The 19,675-nt window shown below is 37.4% G+C and overlaps 1 protein-coding gene across 1 annotated transcript; it reads left to right on the forward strand.

The window, feature by feature from the left end:
* The first annotated feature begins 691 nt into the window (after positions 1–691).
* LOC127097958 (uncharacterized) lies at positions 692–1,651 on the forward strand. Its single transcript, XM_051036456.1, has one exon. It carries the CDS (start codon positions 979–981, stop codon positions 1,489–1,491), a length of 513 nt encoding a protein of 170 aa, XP_050892413.1. The 5' UTR covers positions 692–978; the 3' UTR covers positions 1,492–1,651.
* Positions 1,652–19,675: the final 18,024 nt, after the last annotated feature.

Here is a 19,675-nt window from a genome sequence, read left to right on the forward strand (position 1 = left end):
TAAGATTAATATGAAACCTCATGAATATCAAGCTAAAATATCAGCTAAAATATCAATCAAAGACTCTTTATAAGGCATGTCAAATAAAAACCTTTAAAAACTTCTTTTTATTTTAAAAATGCTGCTTACTCCTCAAGACCACTAGAGATTTTGCACACTAATAGATGAACATGAGTAAAATTTCTTAAATACAAGAATTAGTCACATTTAGTATTCTCAATCTCTTACAAATTAAATGATTTAAAAATTGCATCAATCAAAAGTCTTCATGGTAAAAAAGTTTAAAATATTTTTTTGTAAAATTTTAAGACAAATATATGTATATTTGATTCCTTAACATAATATTCAGTAAAACTCAAGCTCTCATTAAAGATAATGATTCTTTTTGTTTTCTATATTGTTGTGAATATTATACATACTCATAATTTAGTTAAAATTAATATATTAAAAAATGATGTATTAACCTTAAATAAATTATAGTAGTATTTTGCTTGCTGTCCTAATTAAAATAATACTTTCACTTTGTTCTTTTTGAAGTATAAACAGGCAGACATTGATCGGTCCCACGCGGCCACACGCGTCTGGATTTATTCAATCACGACGAAATTCCAGCCTCAGTGTGACAGCCATAAGAATTAAATAAAATAATAATTTCCCAAATTGTGTTGCTAATTTTGCATTTGGCATTTGCACTTTCTACGCGCATTTGCAAAGTCTCACCCTTCCTTTTCATTTCAAGCACACACACCAACGCACATGGCAATTTCATTTCCTTTCATAAAATACAAAACAATACAACACTATGCACTTTCCAGTACTACTACTATTCTAATCCAATATTATGCTTCCGTAACTAATATTCTCCTATATATATATATATAAATAAACACTCATTCATTCTCCTTCCTACACTCAAACCAAACTTCAAACACCTTTCAACACTATTCATTCCCAGCAGAATCAAATTAGGGTTTCGTCATGGGAAATTACGTTTCATGCACCTTAGCTCCACCGTTGATGAGGAACGCCAAAGCTACTAGGGTAATTCTTCCAACTGGAGAAGTGAAGCAATTCAGAGAAATCATGAAAGCTGCGGAGCTTATGTTAGAGAATCCAAACTATTTCTTAGTCAATTCTCGTTCTCTTCACATTTCTACAAGATTCTCTCCTCTCGCTGCAGACGAAGAACTGGAATTCGGAAGTGTTTATATATTTTTTCCTATGAGAAGACTCAACTCTGTTGTTACGGGAGCTGACATGGCGGTGCTCTTTCTAGCGGCGAATTCTGCTGCAAAACGGTTACGTGCCGGAAAGACACGTGTCCAACCGGACGAGAGTTCGGTTGATGGTGTTGAGAATGATCAAAAGGAGTGTGTTCGGAGGTTGAGTTTGGAAGGAGTTGAATCAGGGTTTAGTTACAGGTTAAGTTATTGTAGATCAAAGAAACCTTTTCTAGAGACTATAAATGAAGAACCAATTAGGTCAAGATGATGATAGGTTTAGGTTATTATCAATGTTCCATTAAAATTAGTTATACAAGTGTGCTGTGATTGATCTTGGATGATGTTAATAGAATTCGTTACAGAAAAAATTAGGGTTGATAGAGATTAATTTGGTTGATTCATAAGATACAATTCAAAAAATTATGTGAGGTTGGAGGTGTGGCAATCTATAGTATAATTGATATGTACAAAATTAATGTGTGGACCGAACAAGTTTGAACGATATATTCATGATATGATATTTAGAAATTTTTATTAAAATAACCCAGATTTAAAAAAAAAATTTATTAAAATAACCCAGATTTTAAAAAAAAAATAAAAATAATTCTGATTTCATAAAAAAAAATTTCAATCTATCTCACTTTTAAGAAGAGACGTCAATCCAATTAGCATCCCCTCTTAAATTTGGAGAGCAGACGCCAATTGGATTGGCTAGGGCACATGGTGCAGCCAATCCAACTGGCGCATATGTGTAAAGATTAAAGGGAGGCGTCAATTGGATTGACACCTCAGTGTGTTTTGTAATTTGTTTTCAAAAATAGTCTACATGATACATAAAGTCGAAATCGAACCAATTCATATTAATATTAATTCTCGTTTACACAAAAAAGTCTAATGTTGATGACCGGGATCACCTAACCGACCTTCGGTCCCACATCCCTTAGCTACCCGAACCCGTGGCCCTAACCCACGTTGATGATTCACCCCAGGTCTTTGAGCATCTAAGGGCCCGGAAACATCACTACCAACTGCAGGAGATGGTCTGTTGAGATAGTCAGACAAGTCAGCATAGTCTTGTGTATGCATCGAAGGTGTACCGCCATAGCTGAGTTCATGACCCATGCCAGAGTAGTTGGGTTGTGTTTGACTTGCTAGAGGGCGACCGGGACGATTGAAGGGAAACATTGGTGTGAATGATGCGTCGAGGAAAGGTTGGAAAGATTGTTGTGGTGTTTGGTAGAGATAGGGTTGTTGAAGGTTTCGATTTTGAGATGTTTGGGCTTCTTGTCTATGGTAAGAGGAGGGATGGTTGGTGTTAAATCATCGTTGAGTGTTTTGGCTAAGGAGGCTTTGGTAGGGTGATGTGTTGGGTGCGAAGCGAAGTTGGGTATCTGGTTGATGATCTAGTTGGTGGTGGTGGTACGGGGTATGCTCTTGGTATTGTGGTTGGGTGCATGGCAAGTTAGGGTTGTATGTTTGTGTGTTTGTGGAACGGAAAGTTTGACGGATATGGGGTTGTGTGTAGCCGGTCTGACAATGTTATTGGGGGTTAGACGTTGAGGCGTCTGGTGTGTAGGTTTCCTGGCGTAGGTCGTATAGGTACATATCATCGGCGATGAACTCAAAACCAACCGATTTGTACCAAGCCATATAAGTACAACTTGGTTTTTCTTCAGTTGACATCACATTGTCAGTTAAGACATGGTCATGGCGGTGCTTCCATTTGCGACACTCAGATCTAGCGAAGCTTTGCCATGGGTTGAAGTTCCATTGGTCGTTAACTTTGCGTAGATATCATTCTCCTAGGTTTTCTGGGGGGATCTGGGATGTGTTGAAGCATACCGAACTGTAATTTCACACAATCACTATTGTGCATTTCCACAGTGGTGAATCTTATGATCGGTGTGCATGTAGTCCATACGGCTGCGTCTTCTTCGTTGATTTCATGGTCATGATCCAAATTTAGGTATGGACGCCTAATAAACTAAAATGTGAATGTATGTTAGATTATACACTTGGTAGAAGAAATTAACAAATTATTACGAAATAATTAGGTTATTATCCATACATCTGTCGGTCGAAGGTGATCTAAGAGATTGCGATACTAGGTAATACAGTGTCTAGGACATCTGTTGTAACTCATACCACGTGTCGAACATCTGCACCATAAAGGTAAAAATATTAGTTAGAGATAATAATCGGTAAAGTAAGTAAATATATAGCATTTTAAACAACTTACTTTTGTGCATATGGGAATGTGAAAGGGTTGGTGTTGACGGGTGCCAGGGACGGTAGTCTTGACCAATCCCATGCTTGGAGCAAAACAGCACATCCAGAAAAGGTAGATGTGTCTTTGTGCGATTTTTTACACAAAGAGCTATAAAGATAGGTCAGACAAGTTGAGCCCCAATTATAACTTCCTATTCTATTTAAATGTCTTAGTAAAGGTAAATACATAACATGCATACTAGAATCACTACCTTCGGGAAATAAACAAGAACCAATTAAAAGCATAATGTAACACCTAGTTTTTATTATTCGAACCTCTTCGATAGAATACTCATCTAAATGTAAGTTGTTATAGTATGCCTTAAGGCGTAAAAGGAGTATACCTTGACCTCTTGAGTTATCATCTAACAAATCAGAATCCAATAGGTCCATGCAAATTGAATTCGCATAGTTAGTTTTACCATTTACAGCTTTACCTTCGATAGGCAGTCCCAATAGCATGTAGACGTCTTCTAACGTCACGGTACACTCACCGGTTGCAAACCAGCATGTGTGTGTCTCGGGACGCCATCTTTCACATAACGCAAGAATGAATTTATTATTCATCGACCAAGACATTATTTTGCTTATATATCCAAAATCGGCAAGTTCGACATACAGTTGAATCATCGGGTCCATGTGTACATATCCGTGGACTCGAGTACGGAACCTTGAAACATCCTATAAAAGAAACAATAAATCACGTTACTAAGTTTATATGTTATTAAAAGGTATTCTAGACAAATAACAAAAGAATTAAATGCTTACATAAGTTGTTATGTTTGCAATTGTTCCTGTGTGATTCGCCCATTGTGAGGATAGACATCTTGTCGGAGATGAAAGAGGTTGGTGCAGATGAAATATTTGATGTTGTTGAGGAAGTAGCGAGTGTTGGTGTGGGAGAAATGTGAGAGTCTAATTCCTATTTATAAGGTGTGACATGCAAAAGTGTGGAAGCTTGGAAAAATGTGATTGCACGTGCTAGCCAAATGATTTGGCGCCCATGTGCATTTGCTACATGCTAGCGACAATCAAATAGGCGCCTCCCTATGCTCATGCATGACACATATAGACCTAGCCTGGTGCATGTGTGGCTCTGCATGCTTGGTTACGAGGTCTTCATGCAAGACATGGTGTCGCCAATTGGACTGGTGTCCATGTGCAAGCATTGCAAGCAAGCGCCAATTGGATTGGATCTAGGGCTTGCATGTGTGACACGTGGCTCCCCTCTCTCTTGCATGTTTGACACATGAGTCTGAGTTGCTTGCATGTTTGACACATCACTTCGGACTTGCTTGTATGTTAGACACATCACTTACCTATTTAAGTGTCTTACTATCTATATCCAACAATCAACACACATTCATCTGTAGCGGGAAATTAATTTTCATCTACACAAGAAATATTACAATGTCATCTTCATTGAAATATATTGTCAATGTTCACTGCAATGGTGAGACATATGAGTCTGAGCTATACGGGTTTTGTTTTGGAAACACCGATACCATCCGACTTACGATCAAGAGAAATTCAAATTTTTGCATCTGAAAAAACGAATTCAGTCCTGCATAGGATCTGGTATTGTGTCAAAGATCACGTATCAAAATCCAATTTTTTTTAGAACAGTCAATGCAAGTTTTTCCCGCTAAAGGTACGGGATGATAAAGATGTTGAATATATGTTTGTTAGTCTCGAACATTCTGGTTGCAATTGTATTGAGTCATATATTACCCTTCAACCAAGTATACCATCTCAACAATCTCAAATAACTAATCAGGATGAATCTGATGAATTTGATTCACAATATTCAGATGACGTCAACCCAGAAGCAGAAGTAGAAGTCAACGTCATTGATGAAGAAGAAGAAGAAACCGAGACACATGTCGATCATATGTTGAACAACAATATTAAAGATGATGATCAACCAACGCCATTACCTCCAAGTCATGTCTATAATCCGCCTCAACATATGACAAACATGGATCTGCATGACGATGAAACATCCAACAGTGTTTTTTATAACCCGTATCCACGATCAGAAGGCGAGTTAAAGGTGGGAGACATGTTCTGCACTAAAGAAGAATGTGTGCGAGCTATCAAAAAATTTCACATGAATAACTCTGCTGATTTCACAGTGAAACACATTGATTCAAGAAGGTATGTCATCGAATATCGTAACATCCTTTGTAAGTTTCGGTTGGCTACATCTCACAAAAATAAAAGCGACTCTTGGGAGATAGCTTCAATAGACTCACCTCACAGTTGCATTGCAACTAACGTTCAACAAGATCACCGTAAATTAAGCGCTGCATTGATATGTCAAGACATTTTTCCGCTTGTAAACAAAGACCCATCAGTGAAGGTGAGTATAATAATATCTAATATCAGAATAAGATATAATTATACTTCATCTTACAAGAAAGCGTGGATTGAGAGGGCAAAGGTTGTTGAACAGGTATTCGGCAACTGGGAGGATTCATACAAAGAATTGTCATGGTTTTTATGGGCACTAAAAACATACGTACCAGGAACTGTTGCAATTATGGAGACTTTCTCAGCAATTACGCAAGACGGAACCTGTGTTGCTGGAAATAAAATCCTTCATTGTCTTTTTTGGGCGTTTGACCCGTGCATCAAAGGTTTTGCATTCTGCAAACCTACTATTCAAATTGATGGAACATGGTTATATGGCAAATACAATGGTATTTTGCTTATGGCGGTTACACAAGACGGCAACAACAATGTTTTTCCCATTGCCTTTGCTCTGGTTGAAGGTGAAACTGTTGGTGGTTGGGGTTTCTTTCTTCGACATCTCAGAATACATGTGGCTCCACATGCCAATCTATTTTTGATTTCTAATAGATATGTTGCCATTAAGAGTGCTTACAATAACCATGACAACGGATGGCATGATCCTCCTTCTACTCATGCCTATTGCATTAGATATGTCGCACAAAACTTCATGTGTGCAATCAAAGATAAGAACCTACGCAAGAAAGTGGTGAATGTTGGGTATGCTCTAACTCAACCGTCATTTCAATATTACCATGATGAAATTAGACGGTCTAATGAAGATGCGGGAAGATGGTTGGATAACATACTAGTAAAGTAGTGGACAAAGGCATTTGACGGAGGCTGTCTATGGGGCTACATGGCAACAAACCTTGTGGAATGCATGAACGACGTATTCAAAGGCATCAAAAATCTACCAATAACCGCCTTGGTCAGGTCAACCTATTATAGGTTGGCTTCTTCCTTCGCAACCAGAGGTGAAAGATGGAGTACGGTGTTAATGTCTGGGCAAATATTCAGTGAGTGTTGCATGAAAGTGATGAAAGAGGAGAGCATCAAAGCTAGCGCACACGCGGTAACAGTCTTTGACCGTCATAGGCAAAATTTCAGCGTACAGGAAACAATGGACTACAATGAGGGGAGATTAAATGTATCATATGCTGTCAAACTAAATCGAAGTTGGTGCGACTGTGGAAAGTTTCAGGCCTTCCGCATTCTTTGCTCCCATGTCATTGCAGCATGCGCACATACTCCCCAGGACGCTTACAACCATTTATCTGATGTTTATAAGGTCATTACCGTCATGAATATGTATAACAAAAGTTTCTCAGTGCTACCAATGGAGGAATACTTGCCTCCATATGAAGGTGACATAGTTTGGCACAACGACGAGATGCGTAGAAAGAAAAAAGGACGGCCAAACAGCACGCGTATTAGAACAGAAATGGATACGACTGATAAAATGATAAGATATGTAGTATATATCGTCAACCAGAACAGAATAAGAATAACTGTCCCAATCGAGGAGCAATATCTGCGTCATAATCTTTTTGTAACCTTGGATTTTTGTAACCTTCAATTTTTATATATCATTAACTTTTTGTTACAACAAGGTTAACAACAAACATCACTACAATATAAGCAAACTTAAAACAGAATATTTCTAACTGATTACAACAACCAAACTGATGTCATCTCGTCCAAACATCATTTCCCTAGCATCCTTATCAGTTTTGATTCGCACCCAACCAAATATAATGTCGAGTCTCCCAATACTTCTAATTTTTTCCCCTTCTGATATTTTTCTATCTAACCAACGAATCAGTTCCCTCTTCAGTTGATCGAAACTAGTGATGTTATAGAAGAGCATCAACATCTGAGGTTTGTCTCTCGAATAAATCACTTTTCCATAGCAGCGACGAATACCAAACATGTTTGCAAAATGATGAAATGAGATGTGGAAAAATAATTCACACAACACCTCTATTTATAACAAAAAAATTGCATTTTACACTGAGACGCCAGACCAATTGGCGCATCCTCTCAAAAATAACACATGGGCGCCAATTGGATTGGCTGCACCATGTACCCTAGCCAATCCAATTGGCGCCTCCTCTCTAACTTTAGGAGATGGCGCCAATTGGTCTGGCGCCTCCTCTTGAAAATTGGGTAGTTTGAAGAAAAAATTGAAATCAAGATTATTTTAGATTTTTTTTTAAAAATTAAGGGTAGTTGGATAAAAAATTCTGATATTTAAATTATTAATTTGTTGGAGAAAAACTAATATTCAATAATAAAAATACAATTTAGTTTTTCAATCTTATGTGGCCGTTTACATAGTCTCAATACAACTTTTTCATTATCATGTAGTAGCTGACACATCTTCTTTTTCATAATCATATTTTATTATAGAATTGTCCTTATATAAAAAAATCATATACACTATGAAACACTTGCTTCATCACAAGCATAAATAAAATTCATTTAGGCAGACACACAAACATGAAAAATATATGTAAGAGAAAAGAATTAAGTATTATATGTTTTTGAAATAATTAAATAATATGTTTCTTTATGAGTGTGTACCTAAATAATTTTTATTTGGATTTGTGTTTGTATGAGCATTTCACCTATGAACTTCTAAGTGTAGCAATTCCTGAAAAATACTCCATGAGTATTCTAGATCTTATAATTCAAGGGTACGGCTGCAAGAAAATTTAAATTCACTTGTTGATGTGAGAATGAAGTTGTTCATCGTAATGTAATGAGTGTGAGACCAAACACGAGGAAAGATTATATACAAAGTTGTGGAGACTGAGTGCAAGTTCTTGTTGATTTTTGTTTTATTTATAATTCTATATCTCGTATTATTTAAATATTTTGGATCCGTAATATAAAGTGATGGAGAAATAAAGAGAAATATAAATATTGAATTTAAACTGGGTGACTGAAATTGATAAAGACTTTAGGGGTTCTATGTGACATAAATGTATCACTTAAGATAAAGAGAAAATTATATCGGACAGTGATAAGACCTACAATGTTCTATGGGAACAAATGATGATTGGTTAAGAATCAATATGAGAATATAAAAAAATAATAGAGATTAGGATGTTGCGTTGGATGTGTGGTAAGTCTAGACATGATATTCGAAATGACAATATTAAAGAGAGTGATGGGGTAACAACTATAGTAGAAAAGATGGTAGAAATAGACTTATATGATTTAAGTATGTAGAAAGAAGATATGTAGATTTTGTGATAAGGAGAGTATATCTGATGAAGAGAAGTCAAACAACTAGAGATAGAGGAAGACCTAAAAAAACTATAAGAGAAATTATTAAAAAAGATCTTGAAAATGACAATTTGAATATATGCATGGTCTGTGATAGAACATTATGGCGAAATTCGATTCATGTAGTCGACCTCAATTAATGGAATAAGGTTTTGTTATTGTTGTTGTTAGAATCTTCTAGGTTAAACAATGTTGTTCTAGAACCCACATGGTTCCAATTTTCAACCCCTTAATAGTTTAAAGAACCTTTTTGTTATAAATATTTAACTTGAAAGACTACATCTAATATATTATGGCTTATGCATAATGGCAAATGAATATGTCTTTCATAGTGTAACAAATATGAGAGCAAATTGGGAGAAATATTATATATGGGGCTGTAAAAATGGGGTGGTAAGTTATAATCATGTTGTATGATTTTCATTTTATTTAATAAAAGTTTACTTGTAGGATCAACTAGTGAATCCTATGACATAGTGTCAAAATTCCTTATTTTATAGTTTTCCTTTGATAAAATCATACTTTTAACTTGGTCGAAATAGTGACTTAGAGAGTATGAAAGATGTAACTTCGACAGTGTTGAAATTGAAAAAAGAAGCAAAGAAAGTAACAAAAGTTGAAAGCATAGAAATAAAGCAGATAAATGAATCTAAAACTGGTAAGGCAAAGTAAAATGAATTTTAAAGACTTTGCATTGAAGATAAAAAATGGTATTTCATTTTTCATATATTCTGTCAACAATGACTCTTTTCTCTGGACGCTGGTACTTTGAGTTTTAAATGAGATTTTTGTAGTAAAATGAACACACCCTGAATTCTATAAATGAACTCCTATATTTACTAGTAAGAAAACAGCAGCTCATAACGTTCCTATCTTCAGTGTTCGTCACGTGAAGACTTGCATGCAACCCGTCTCTACGCTCTCTTCACATGTCCTTCAGAAACAAACCCTCAGGCAATTATTCATATTTGAACGTAACATTTGCACGCCTAAATAACCGTTTTTTCGATGCTCCCGATGTTGTCGAAACTCCACGCAGTCAAAATTTTTCCGTAACATTTCAAAAATACTAAGTCACAAATCTCTTAGACCCAATACTCCTCTTAGGTACACATCATCAGTGTACATGTAGCTTTGTCTTTTACCGAGATTTTTGGTCTTGTCGGGAATCCCAACTAACAGTAATATTTTTAAATCATTTTCAATATACAGGCTTGTGGGGCGACACTTTATTATGAACAATTTTAAAATTAAGCTCACATTTTGTATGCCTAAGATAAATGGATTACTTGTGACCTTTTGTTTAACCATTTAGGTACACACACGCATATATATATATATATATATATATATATATATATATATATATATATATATATATATATATATATATATATATATATATATAATTTCATGAAATGTTTACAATAATATGTTTTTAGCTTAAATTTGTTATTATATTTCAAATCATGTGACATTCAATTTTCTTTATTTTTTTTATAGACGTTTGACGACAGACACTATATATATATATATATATATATATATATATATATATATATATATATATATATATATATATATATATATATATATATATATATATATATATATATATATATATATATATATATATATATATATATATATATATAATTTCATGAAATGTTTACAATAATATGTTTTTAGCTTAAATTTGTTATTATATTTCAAATCATGTGACATTCAATTTTCTTTATTTTTTTATAGACGTTTGACGACAGACACTATATATATATATATATATATATATATATATATATATATATTATATATATATATATATATATATATATATATATATATATATATATATATATATATATATTATTTCATGAAATGTTTACAATAATATGTTTTTAGCTTAAATTTGTTATTATATTTCAAATCATGTGACATTCAATTTTCTTTATTTTTTTATAGACGTTTGACGACAGACACCTTTCTTTCCGGTTGACTTAAACGACATCCGTAAATGTTGAACTTTTACTTTCAATGTGCTACTTGAAAAGGAAAAGAGTGATAATGTATGACTTTGTATTTGATGTTTGTAAATATATGATTTTGTCTAAATTTAATGTTTGTAATATATGACAATGGTATATACATATTTGTTTGTAAATAATACTTTTGGCATTGATGTAAAAAATATTTACCTAATATGTATATAAAATACAGGTACAAAATAATAGAAGTTTGTAATATATGAAAAAATAAAATTAAATTAAAAAAAAAACAAAGTATTTCACCATGGTTATTAATAATAACTGTTGTACTAGTAATAGGTAGCACATCAGTTAATTACATATCATACATTCAGTGAGTTTCAAACTCACCTTTATATATGTATATTGCACAACGAGTATTTATTCTAAATCTTGTGATATATAACACGCTACCTAGTTTATCACAACGGTCACACGCATGTGGTGAAAAACAACATACATAGCACCACACTCAACCTCACAACGGTTGGTTAACCATGATAGTATCCATTTTTTAACATGTGAGGTGGATTTTCTGTAGTGTTTCTTACATTTTTATATGATAAATTTATCAAAAACAAATTGATCGAAAGATGTTGATGATTTAAATTTAGTTATGAGATTAAGCATAATAAACTTAACGGGAATTGATTATTTGAATTTTCTTTAATGAAATTGCACATTTTTTGTATCATTATTAATTACAAAGTAAGAATTTTGATGCTTAATCTTATTAGTAATTGATATGTGTATTCATTAAAAATTATGTAAAAAACGAGATAATGATTAATATAAATATAAATATAAATATATTACATATATTTTTTTATATAAATTTTAATTATAATATTTTATTAGTATTTTGCAATTCCAACTAAAATTTTAAGCAACATCTATCATTTTTAATATAGTCTTTAAAAATGATTGATTTGTCTTTTTTATCTCTTCAAAGAGCATTGTGGCAAAACATTATATCTCGAGTACCCTTAGTTAACAAAAAATTTATTCTGATCACAACTATTTATAGCGAATACTTTAAGATTTATTGTCTTTACTCCAATATCAGTCATTGTTGGTGGTAAAGTTAATCTTAAAATGAAAGTTCAAATTATCCCTATTTGGAGTATTCTAGAACGGAACAATACTTTTGAGATAAGTTTTTTTTAGACTTTTTTCTCAAAATGCTCCAAAGCTGAAAATAATATCCCATTTTACCCCACTTTGAAAAAAAAATCTCAATCTGCCCCCTTTTTCTTATTGGGTTCGTCCATTCATTGGGCGAGCGTGTGAAACCCATTACACCTTGTGTAGGCTCGGCCATTCATTGGCCGAGCTAGTGAAGGAAGTATTTTTTATTTTTTATTTTTTTTTAATTTTATTAAATAGTTTTCTAATTATTATTAAATAGTTTTTTTAATTAATTCTATATTTAATTAATATAATTGATTTTGTTAAAAATAATAATAATACTTTTTAAAAATATTTAAAATAAAATGTTAATAATAATAGTTTTTTATAAAATAATAATTTTCTAATATTGTTTTTTTTTAAAATATTAATAATAAAAATGATTATTTTTTAGAATATTAATAATAGAAATAATTTTTTTCTTATATATTAATAATAAAATTGATATGTTTCCCTCCAAAATTTCAATAATTTTTTGGGAATGATATATTTCCCACCAAAAATTTAATGATCGAGCAATTGCTTTGTGTTTGTACTGTCTCGGCCAATGATTGGCCGAGTATTCAAGTATTAATTTTCTATAAATAGCAGAACTTGTAGAAATGTAACTCAGATCACAAAATCCTTTCTTTTGGTCAGAATGTCTGTTTGTGGTCTTGTATTTTATGGACACGGTGAAAAAATGAGTGTTTGCCTTGATCCGCAATGGAATTTCAGAACACTGATTTCAGCCATCCACACTGGCTTCCGACAGTTGGTTGGGCGTCGTATGAAGGTGAGGAAAGTAGAGTATCGTTGTCCATACATAATGTTGACTGATGCAAGCCCCGATGGTACGTACATGTATTACCTGGATCGTATAGAAAATGATGAAGATGTTCAGTGTATGTTTTCGGCACATAGTGGTGAAGTTAATAAAGGAGTTGAAGGTCCACTTGTGTTGGTTGTTGTTTATTAGTTTTTTAATTACCAGTTGTGTTGGTTGTTGTTGTTTAGTTAATGTGGTCGTACTTTGTAACCATAAGCCTTTGATTATCAAATGTATTTCATAATTGTTTGTTCCCAAAAGACATTAGAAATATACAATGGTTTATATATATTACGTGCATAGTAGTTAATAATTAAAAAAAACATAATCATCTGGACGGATATTTAAAATAACAACATAATCATCTGGATGGTCGTTGGGACGGTCCTGCAACATTAGGACATTTCCTACGCATGTGTCCTATTTCACGGCAAATTCCACACCTTCTCTTTTCCTTCTCAACATCGTCCATCTCGATTCTAATCCTGGTGCTGTTTGGGCGCCCTTTCTTCCTCCTTCTCATAGAGTCGTCGTGGCAAAGAGTAAATCCTTCATATTATGGCCAATTCTCCTCATGGGGAAGTCCTAGGAAACTCTCCTGATAGACCTTGAAGACGTTAAGAATTTTGAAGATGTCTAGAATGTGAATGGAATAGTCTTGGTGTATGCTCGAACATGCTGCGATTACATGGGAGCAAGGTAAGTGAAATGCCTGAAATTTCCCACAGTCACAGTGTTGTTTCCTCAGATCAACGCTGAATGTTCCGGTTGGTCGACCGTCGTTATGATTAATCTTCTCTTGGACCATGAAATAAAATCTCTCTCGATCGAACTGCATGACGTTGTGCGTGTTATCTTTGATGACTTCCTCAGTCATCCCCTTGTTGTAGTTATCAGTGAAAACCTGCCCAGAGGCTAACATTTTTGTCCACTGATGGCCTCTTCTACCAAATAGTGATCCTAAACGATAGTACGTAGATTTGACCAATGCAGTGATTGGAAGGTTTCTGGTTTCTTTTAGCACCGAGTTCATTGCTTCTGCTAGGTTAATTGTCATGTGACCTCAGTGTTGCCCTCCGTCAAATGCCCTTGCCCACTTCTCCCGAGGGATGTTGTCTATCCATGATAAAGCGTCGTTATTTGTTCTTCGGATTTCCCCCCGATAGTAGTTAAATGTTGCCTCTGTTAACGCATAACCCATGTTAACAACTATTTTACGCAGATCCTTGTCTTTAATCTCGCGCATGAAGTTTTGCGCGATGTGTCTAATGCAATAGACGTGTGATGAAGGAGGAAACTGCCATCCATTTTCCGGGTTGTTGTATGCACTCTTTATCGATTCAGAGGCAAGAAGCTGTGATTCCACCGCCCAACCAAGCTCTACCAGAGGGAGGCCCGATTAATGATAACCCTGCTGCTACTGTGCCCATCAACAACTATGCTGTAGGTGAAGAGTTAAGAGGTATTCGAATCAACGGTCAGCCTATTGCTCCAGAGACTGCTAATGCCAGAGTAGTCTGTGCTCCGGCCCGTAATCAAGCTCCGATTGTGGACAGACAGGAGGATATGTTCACTCTGCTCAGTGAAGACGAAGACATTTTGGGAAGGGTTGATGAGAGAGATCGCAAAGTTGAGGCCCTCGCTGAAAAGATCCGTGCTATGGAGTGTCAAAACTCTCTTGGTTTTGACGTAACTAATATGGGGTTAGTGGAAGGTCTGAGAATCCCACACAAGTTTAAAGCACCCACTTTCGACAAATACAACGGCACTTCTTGCCCTCGCACCCATGTGCAGGCATACTATCGAAAGATCTCGGCGTATACTGACGACGAGAAGATGTGGATGTACTTTTTCCAAGATAGCCTATCTGGGGCATCTTTGGACTGGTACATGGAGTTAAAAAGAGATTCGATCAGATGCTGGAGGGATTTGGGAGAAGCGTTCCTCAGACAGTACAAACATAACATGGATATGGCACCTAGCCGGACTCAGCTGCAGAGTCTGTGCCAGAAAAACAACGAGAGCTTTAAAGAGTACGCCCAGAGATGGCGTGAACTTGCTGCAAGAGTTCAACCCCCTATGCTGGAAAGGGAGTTGACAGACACGTTCATCGGCACTCTTCAAGGTGTGTTTATGGACCGGATGGGAAGCTGCCCATTCGGTAGTTTTTCTGACATCGTCATATGTGGCGAGAGAACTGAAAGTCTGATCAAGGCCGGTAAGATTCATGATGTGGGTTCTTCTTCATCGTCAAAGAAACCTTTCTCTGGGGCACCTCGCCGCAGAGAAGATGAAACCAATGCTGTACAACACCGAGGGAGTGTATACAGAGGAAGTGTGAGTAGAGATCAATATCGTCCGGTTGCTACAGTGACCATTCCTGCACCTCAACCTCGTCAACAACAACAACAAAGAGTTCAACGACCGCAACAACAACAACAGCAGCAACGTCCGTATCAGCCCAGACAAAGAATGGCTGATCGACGTTTTGATCCATTGCCAATGTCGTACGCCGAACTATTGCCCGAACTACTCCGGTTAGGGTTTGTTGAGCTGCGTACAATGGCTCCACCAATAGTGTTGCCACCTGGATACGACGCCAACGTCCGCTGTGACTTTCATTCTGGGGCACCAGGGTACCACACTGAAAAATGCCGGGCTTTCCAGCACAAAGTCCAAGATTTGTTCGATTCTAAGGCGATCAACTTTGCTCCGGTACCTAACGTTGTGAACAATCCTATGCCTCAGCATGGTGGGCATAGGGTAAACAATATTGAGGGGGAAGAAGCTGAAGATCTGGTTGCGAACGTTGATGATGTTCAGACTTCTTTGTCAGTTGTGAAGGGCCGTCTGCTGAAAGGGGGTGTCTACCCGGGCTGTAATGAGGTTTGTTTGGGTTGTGTTGAAGCTGTTAATGGTTGTGACCAGTTGAAGGCTGGTATTCAAAAGCTGATTGATGAAGGTTGTGTTCAGTTTAGTCGGGCTGTCAGAGGTAATGGGTCAGTGTCAACTGTCACCATCTATTTTAAACCGTCTGAGGGACGAGGCCAAAGAATTGTTAGTGCACCTGCAGCAAGTGGTACTCCGGTGACCATCTCTGCACCCGTTCCCGCCAGTTCTCCTACTACAATAGTTGCCCCAGTCAGAAGGGTTGATAGTCGGGTTGTTCCGTGGAGATATGATAATGCCTATCGCAGCAATCGAAGAGCTGATAATCAGACAAGGCCAGCAAGTCAAGCTCCGGTAACTATTGTGGCACCTAGTAGAACTCCGGCAGTTGTGAATCCAGTTGTGGATAATGTTGGTAGTCCGGGTGGTTTTACTAGAAGCAGGCGACTGTTTGCTCCTCAGCCGTTGAGAGATGCTAATGCTGAGGCATCTGCTAGGGCGAAGGGCAAACAAGTTGTTGTTGACGAGGAACCGGCTCAGAAGGAGGCTGAGGGTTCATTTGAAAAGGACGTGGAAGAATTTATGAAGATTATAAAGAAGAGTGATTACAAGATCGTAGATCAGCTCAACCAGACTCCGTCCAAAATTTCAATTCTCTCTTTGCTGCTGTGCTCTGAGGCACATCGTGATGCCTTGCTGAAGATGCTGAACATGGCATACGTACCGCAAGAGATCTCCGTCAACCAACTAGAGGGAGTGTTGGCCAACGTGAGCACCAGGCATGGTGTAGGTTTCACTGACCTAGACTTAACGCCTGAGGGTCGCAATCATAACAAAGCCTTACATATCACTATGGAATGTAAGGGGGCAGTGCTGTCTCACGTGTTGGTAGACACCGGGTCGTCGTTGAATGTCCTACCAAAGCAGATTCTGAAGAAGATTGATGTTGAAGGAGTCGTGCTCACTCCCAGTGACCTTATTGTGCGCGCATTTGATGGATCCAAACGTTCTGTGTTTGGTGAAGTTACCTTGCCGGTGAAGATAGGTCCGGAGGTTTTCGACATAATTTTTCATGTCATGGACATTCAACCCGCCTACAGCTGTCTGTTGGGGCGTCCGTGGATTCACGCAGCAGGAGCAGTCTCGTCAACTCTCCACCAAAAACTCAAGTATGTCTGGAACGGTCAGATTGTGACCGTGTGTGGTGAAGAAGAGATTCTGGTGAGTCACCTGTCCTTGTTCAAGTATGTCGAGGTAGATGGCGAGATCCACGAAACATTGTGCCAGGCATTTGAGACCGTGGCTCTTGAGAAGGTAGCCTATGCTGATCAGAGGAAGTCGGGTGCTTCGATTGCTTCATACAAGCAAGCCAAGGAGGTTGTTGATTCCGGCAAAGCTGAGGGCTGGGGCAAGATGGTAGACTTGCCGGTTAAGGAAGACAAGTTCGGCATTGGTTATGAGCCTCTCCAAGCAGAGCAGAGCGTACAGACGGGTCTGAGTACCTTCACCAGCGCTGGGCTGATGAATCATGGCGACGTCTTTGCAACCGGTGGTGAAGACTGTGATAGCGACTGTGATTTAGACATTTGGGTCCGCCCGTGTGCCCCAGGGGAGTCTATCAATAACTGGACGGCTGAAGAAGTGGTCCAAGTTACTCTTCAGACAGAGTAATTTCCCTTTGTTTTTTTCATTTTGCATGAAAACCCTACGTTCTGCCCAAGGCGTAGTGGTTCATTGTAGGGCCTCATCATGTTTTAATGATTATCATAGATAAAGGACGTTTTGCAATCAAATTTTGTGATCCCTGTCTTTCTATTTTTTTGTTTTCATTTTTCAAAATAATAAAAATGGCAATGTTTTTTTTTTTTGTGACTTTATTGAAATCTCTTCTCTAAAACAAAACATTAAAACATGCAGAAGTGACCTTATGGCATCCACTGTGAACAATCCTGTTACGGTTCAGTATGATTTTGATAATCCCATCTACCAAGCTGAAGAGGAGAGTGAGGAAGACTGTGAACTCCCCGCAGAATTGGTCAGATTGCTGAAGCAGGAGGAAAGGGTCATCCAACCTCATCAGGAGGAGTTGGAAATTGTTAATCTGGGTACTGAGGACGCCAGAAGAGAGATCAAGATTGGGGCTGCTTTAGAGGACTCTGTCAAGAGGAGGCTGATTGAGATGCTGAAAGAATATGTAGAGATATTCGCCTGGTCATATCAAGATATGCCTGGGTTGGATACAGACATTGTGGTGCATCGACTACCCCTCAGAGAAGAGTGTCCGTCGGTCAAGCAGAAGCTTCGCAGAACTAGTCCCGATATGGCTGTCAAGATTAAGGAAGAGGTTCAGAAGCAGTGGGATGCGGGTTTTCTGGCTGTTACCAGTTATCCGCCGTGGGTAGCCAACATTGTTCCTGTGCCGAAGAAGGATGGCAAAGTCAGAATGTGTGTCGACTACCGGGATTTGAACAGGGCGAGTCCGAAAGATGATTTCCCATTACCTCACATCGATGTATTGGTGGATAATACGGCTCAATCCTCGGTATTCTCTTTCATGGACGGTTTCTCAGGCTATAATCAGATCAAGATGGCGCCAGAGGACATGGAAAAGACGACATTCATTACACCTTGGGGCACATTCTGCTATAAAGTGATGCCATTCGGGCTGAAGAATGCCGGTGCTACCTATCAGAGGGCAATGACGACTCTCTTTCATGACATGATGCACAAAGAAATAGAAGTGTACGTGGATGATATGATTGCGAAGTCACAGACGGAAGAGGAGCACCTGGTTAATTTGCAGAAGTTGTTTGACAGATTGGTCAAGTTCAAACTGAGGCTGAATCCGAACAAGTGTACGTTTGGGGTGAGATCAGGGAAGCTATTGGGTTTCATTGTCAGTGAAAAAGGGATTGAGGTTGATCCAGCTAAAGTCAAAGCTATTCAAGAGATGCCTGAACCGAAAACGGAAAAGCAAGTCCGTGGGTTTTTAGGGAGGTTGAACTACATTGCAAGGTTTATATCTCACCTAACGGCCACGTGTGAACCAATTTTCAAACTGCTTAGAAAGAACCAGGCAATCAAGTGGAATGATGATTGTCAGAAGGCTTTTGACAAGATAAAAGAGTATTTACAGAAACCTCAAATCCTAATACCTCCAGTTCTAGGGAGACCGCTGATAATGTACCTGTCAGTTACCGAGAACTCGATGGGGTGTGTATTGGGACAGCATGACGAGTCTGGTCGAAAAGAGCATGCCATATACTACCTTAGCAAAAAGTTTACCGACTGTGAAACAGGATATTCACTGCTCGAGAAAACTTGTTGTGCTTTGGCCTGGGCTGCTCGCCGACTAAGACAGTATATGTTGAACCATACTACTTTGTTGATTTCTAAGATGGATCCAGTCAAGTACATCTTTGAGAAGCCGGCTCTCACCGGGCGCGTTGCTCGATGGCAGATGATCTTAACAGAATATGACATTCAGTACACGTTACAGAAAGCCATCAAAGGTAGTATTCTGTCGGACTACCTTGCCGAGCAACCAATTGATGATCATCAGTCGATGATGTTTGAATTCCCTGATGAAGACATCATGTATCTTAAGATGAAAGATTGCGAAGAGCCGCTTGTCGAGGAAGGGCCGGATCCTGATGACAAGTGGACACTGATGTTTGATGGGGCTGTGA

This window comes from Lathyrus oleraceus, chromosome 6, assembly GCF_024323335.1.
Source record: "Lathyrus oleraceus cultivar Zhongwan6 chromosome 6, CAAS_Psat_ZW6_1.0, whole genome shotgun sequence".
In the NCBI taxonomy this organism is placed as follows: Eukaryota; Viridiplantae; Streptophyta; class Magnoliopsida; order Fabales; family Fabaceae; genus Lathyrus; species Lathyrus oleraceus.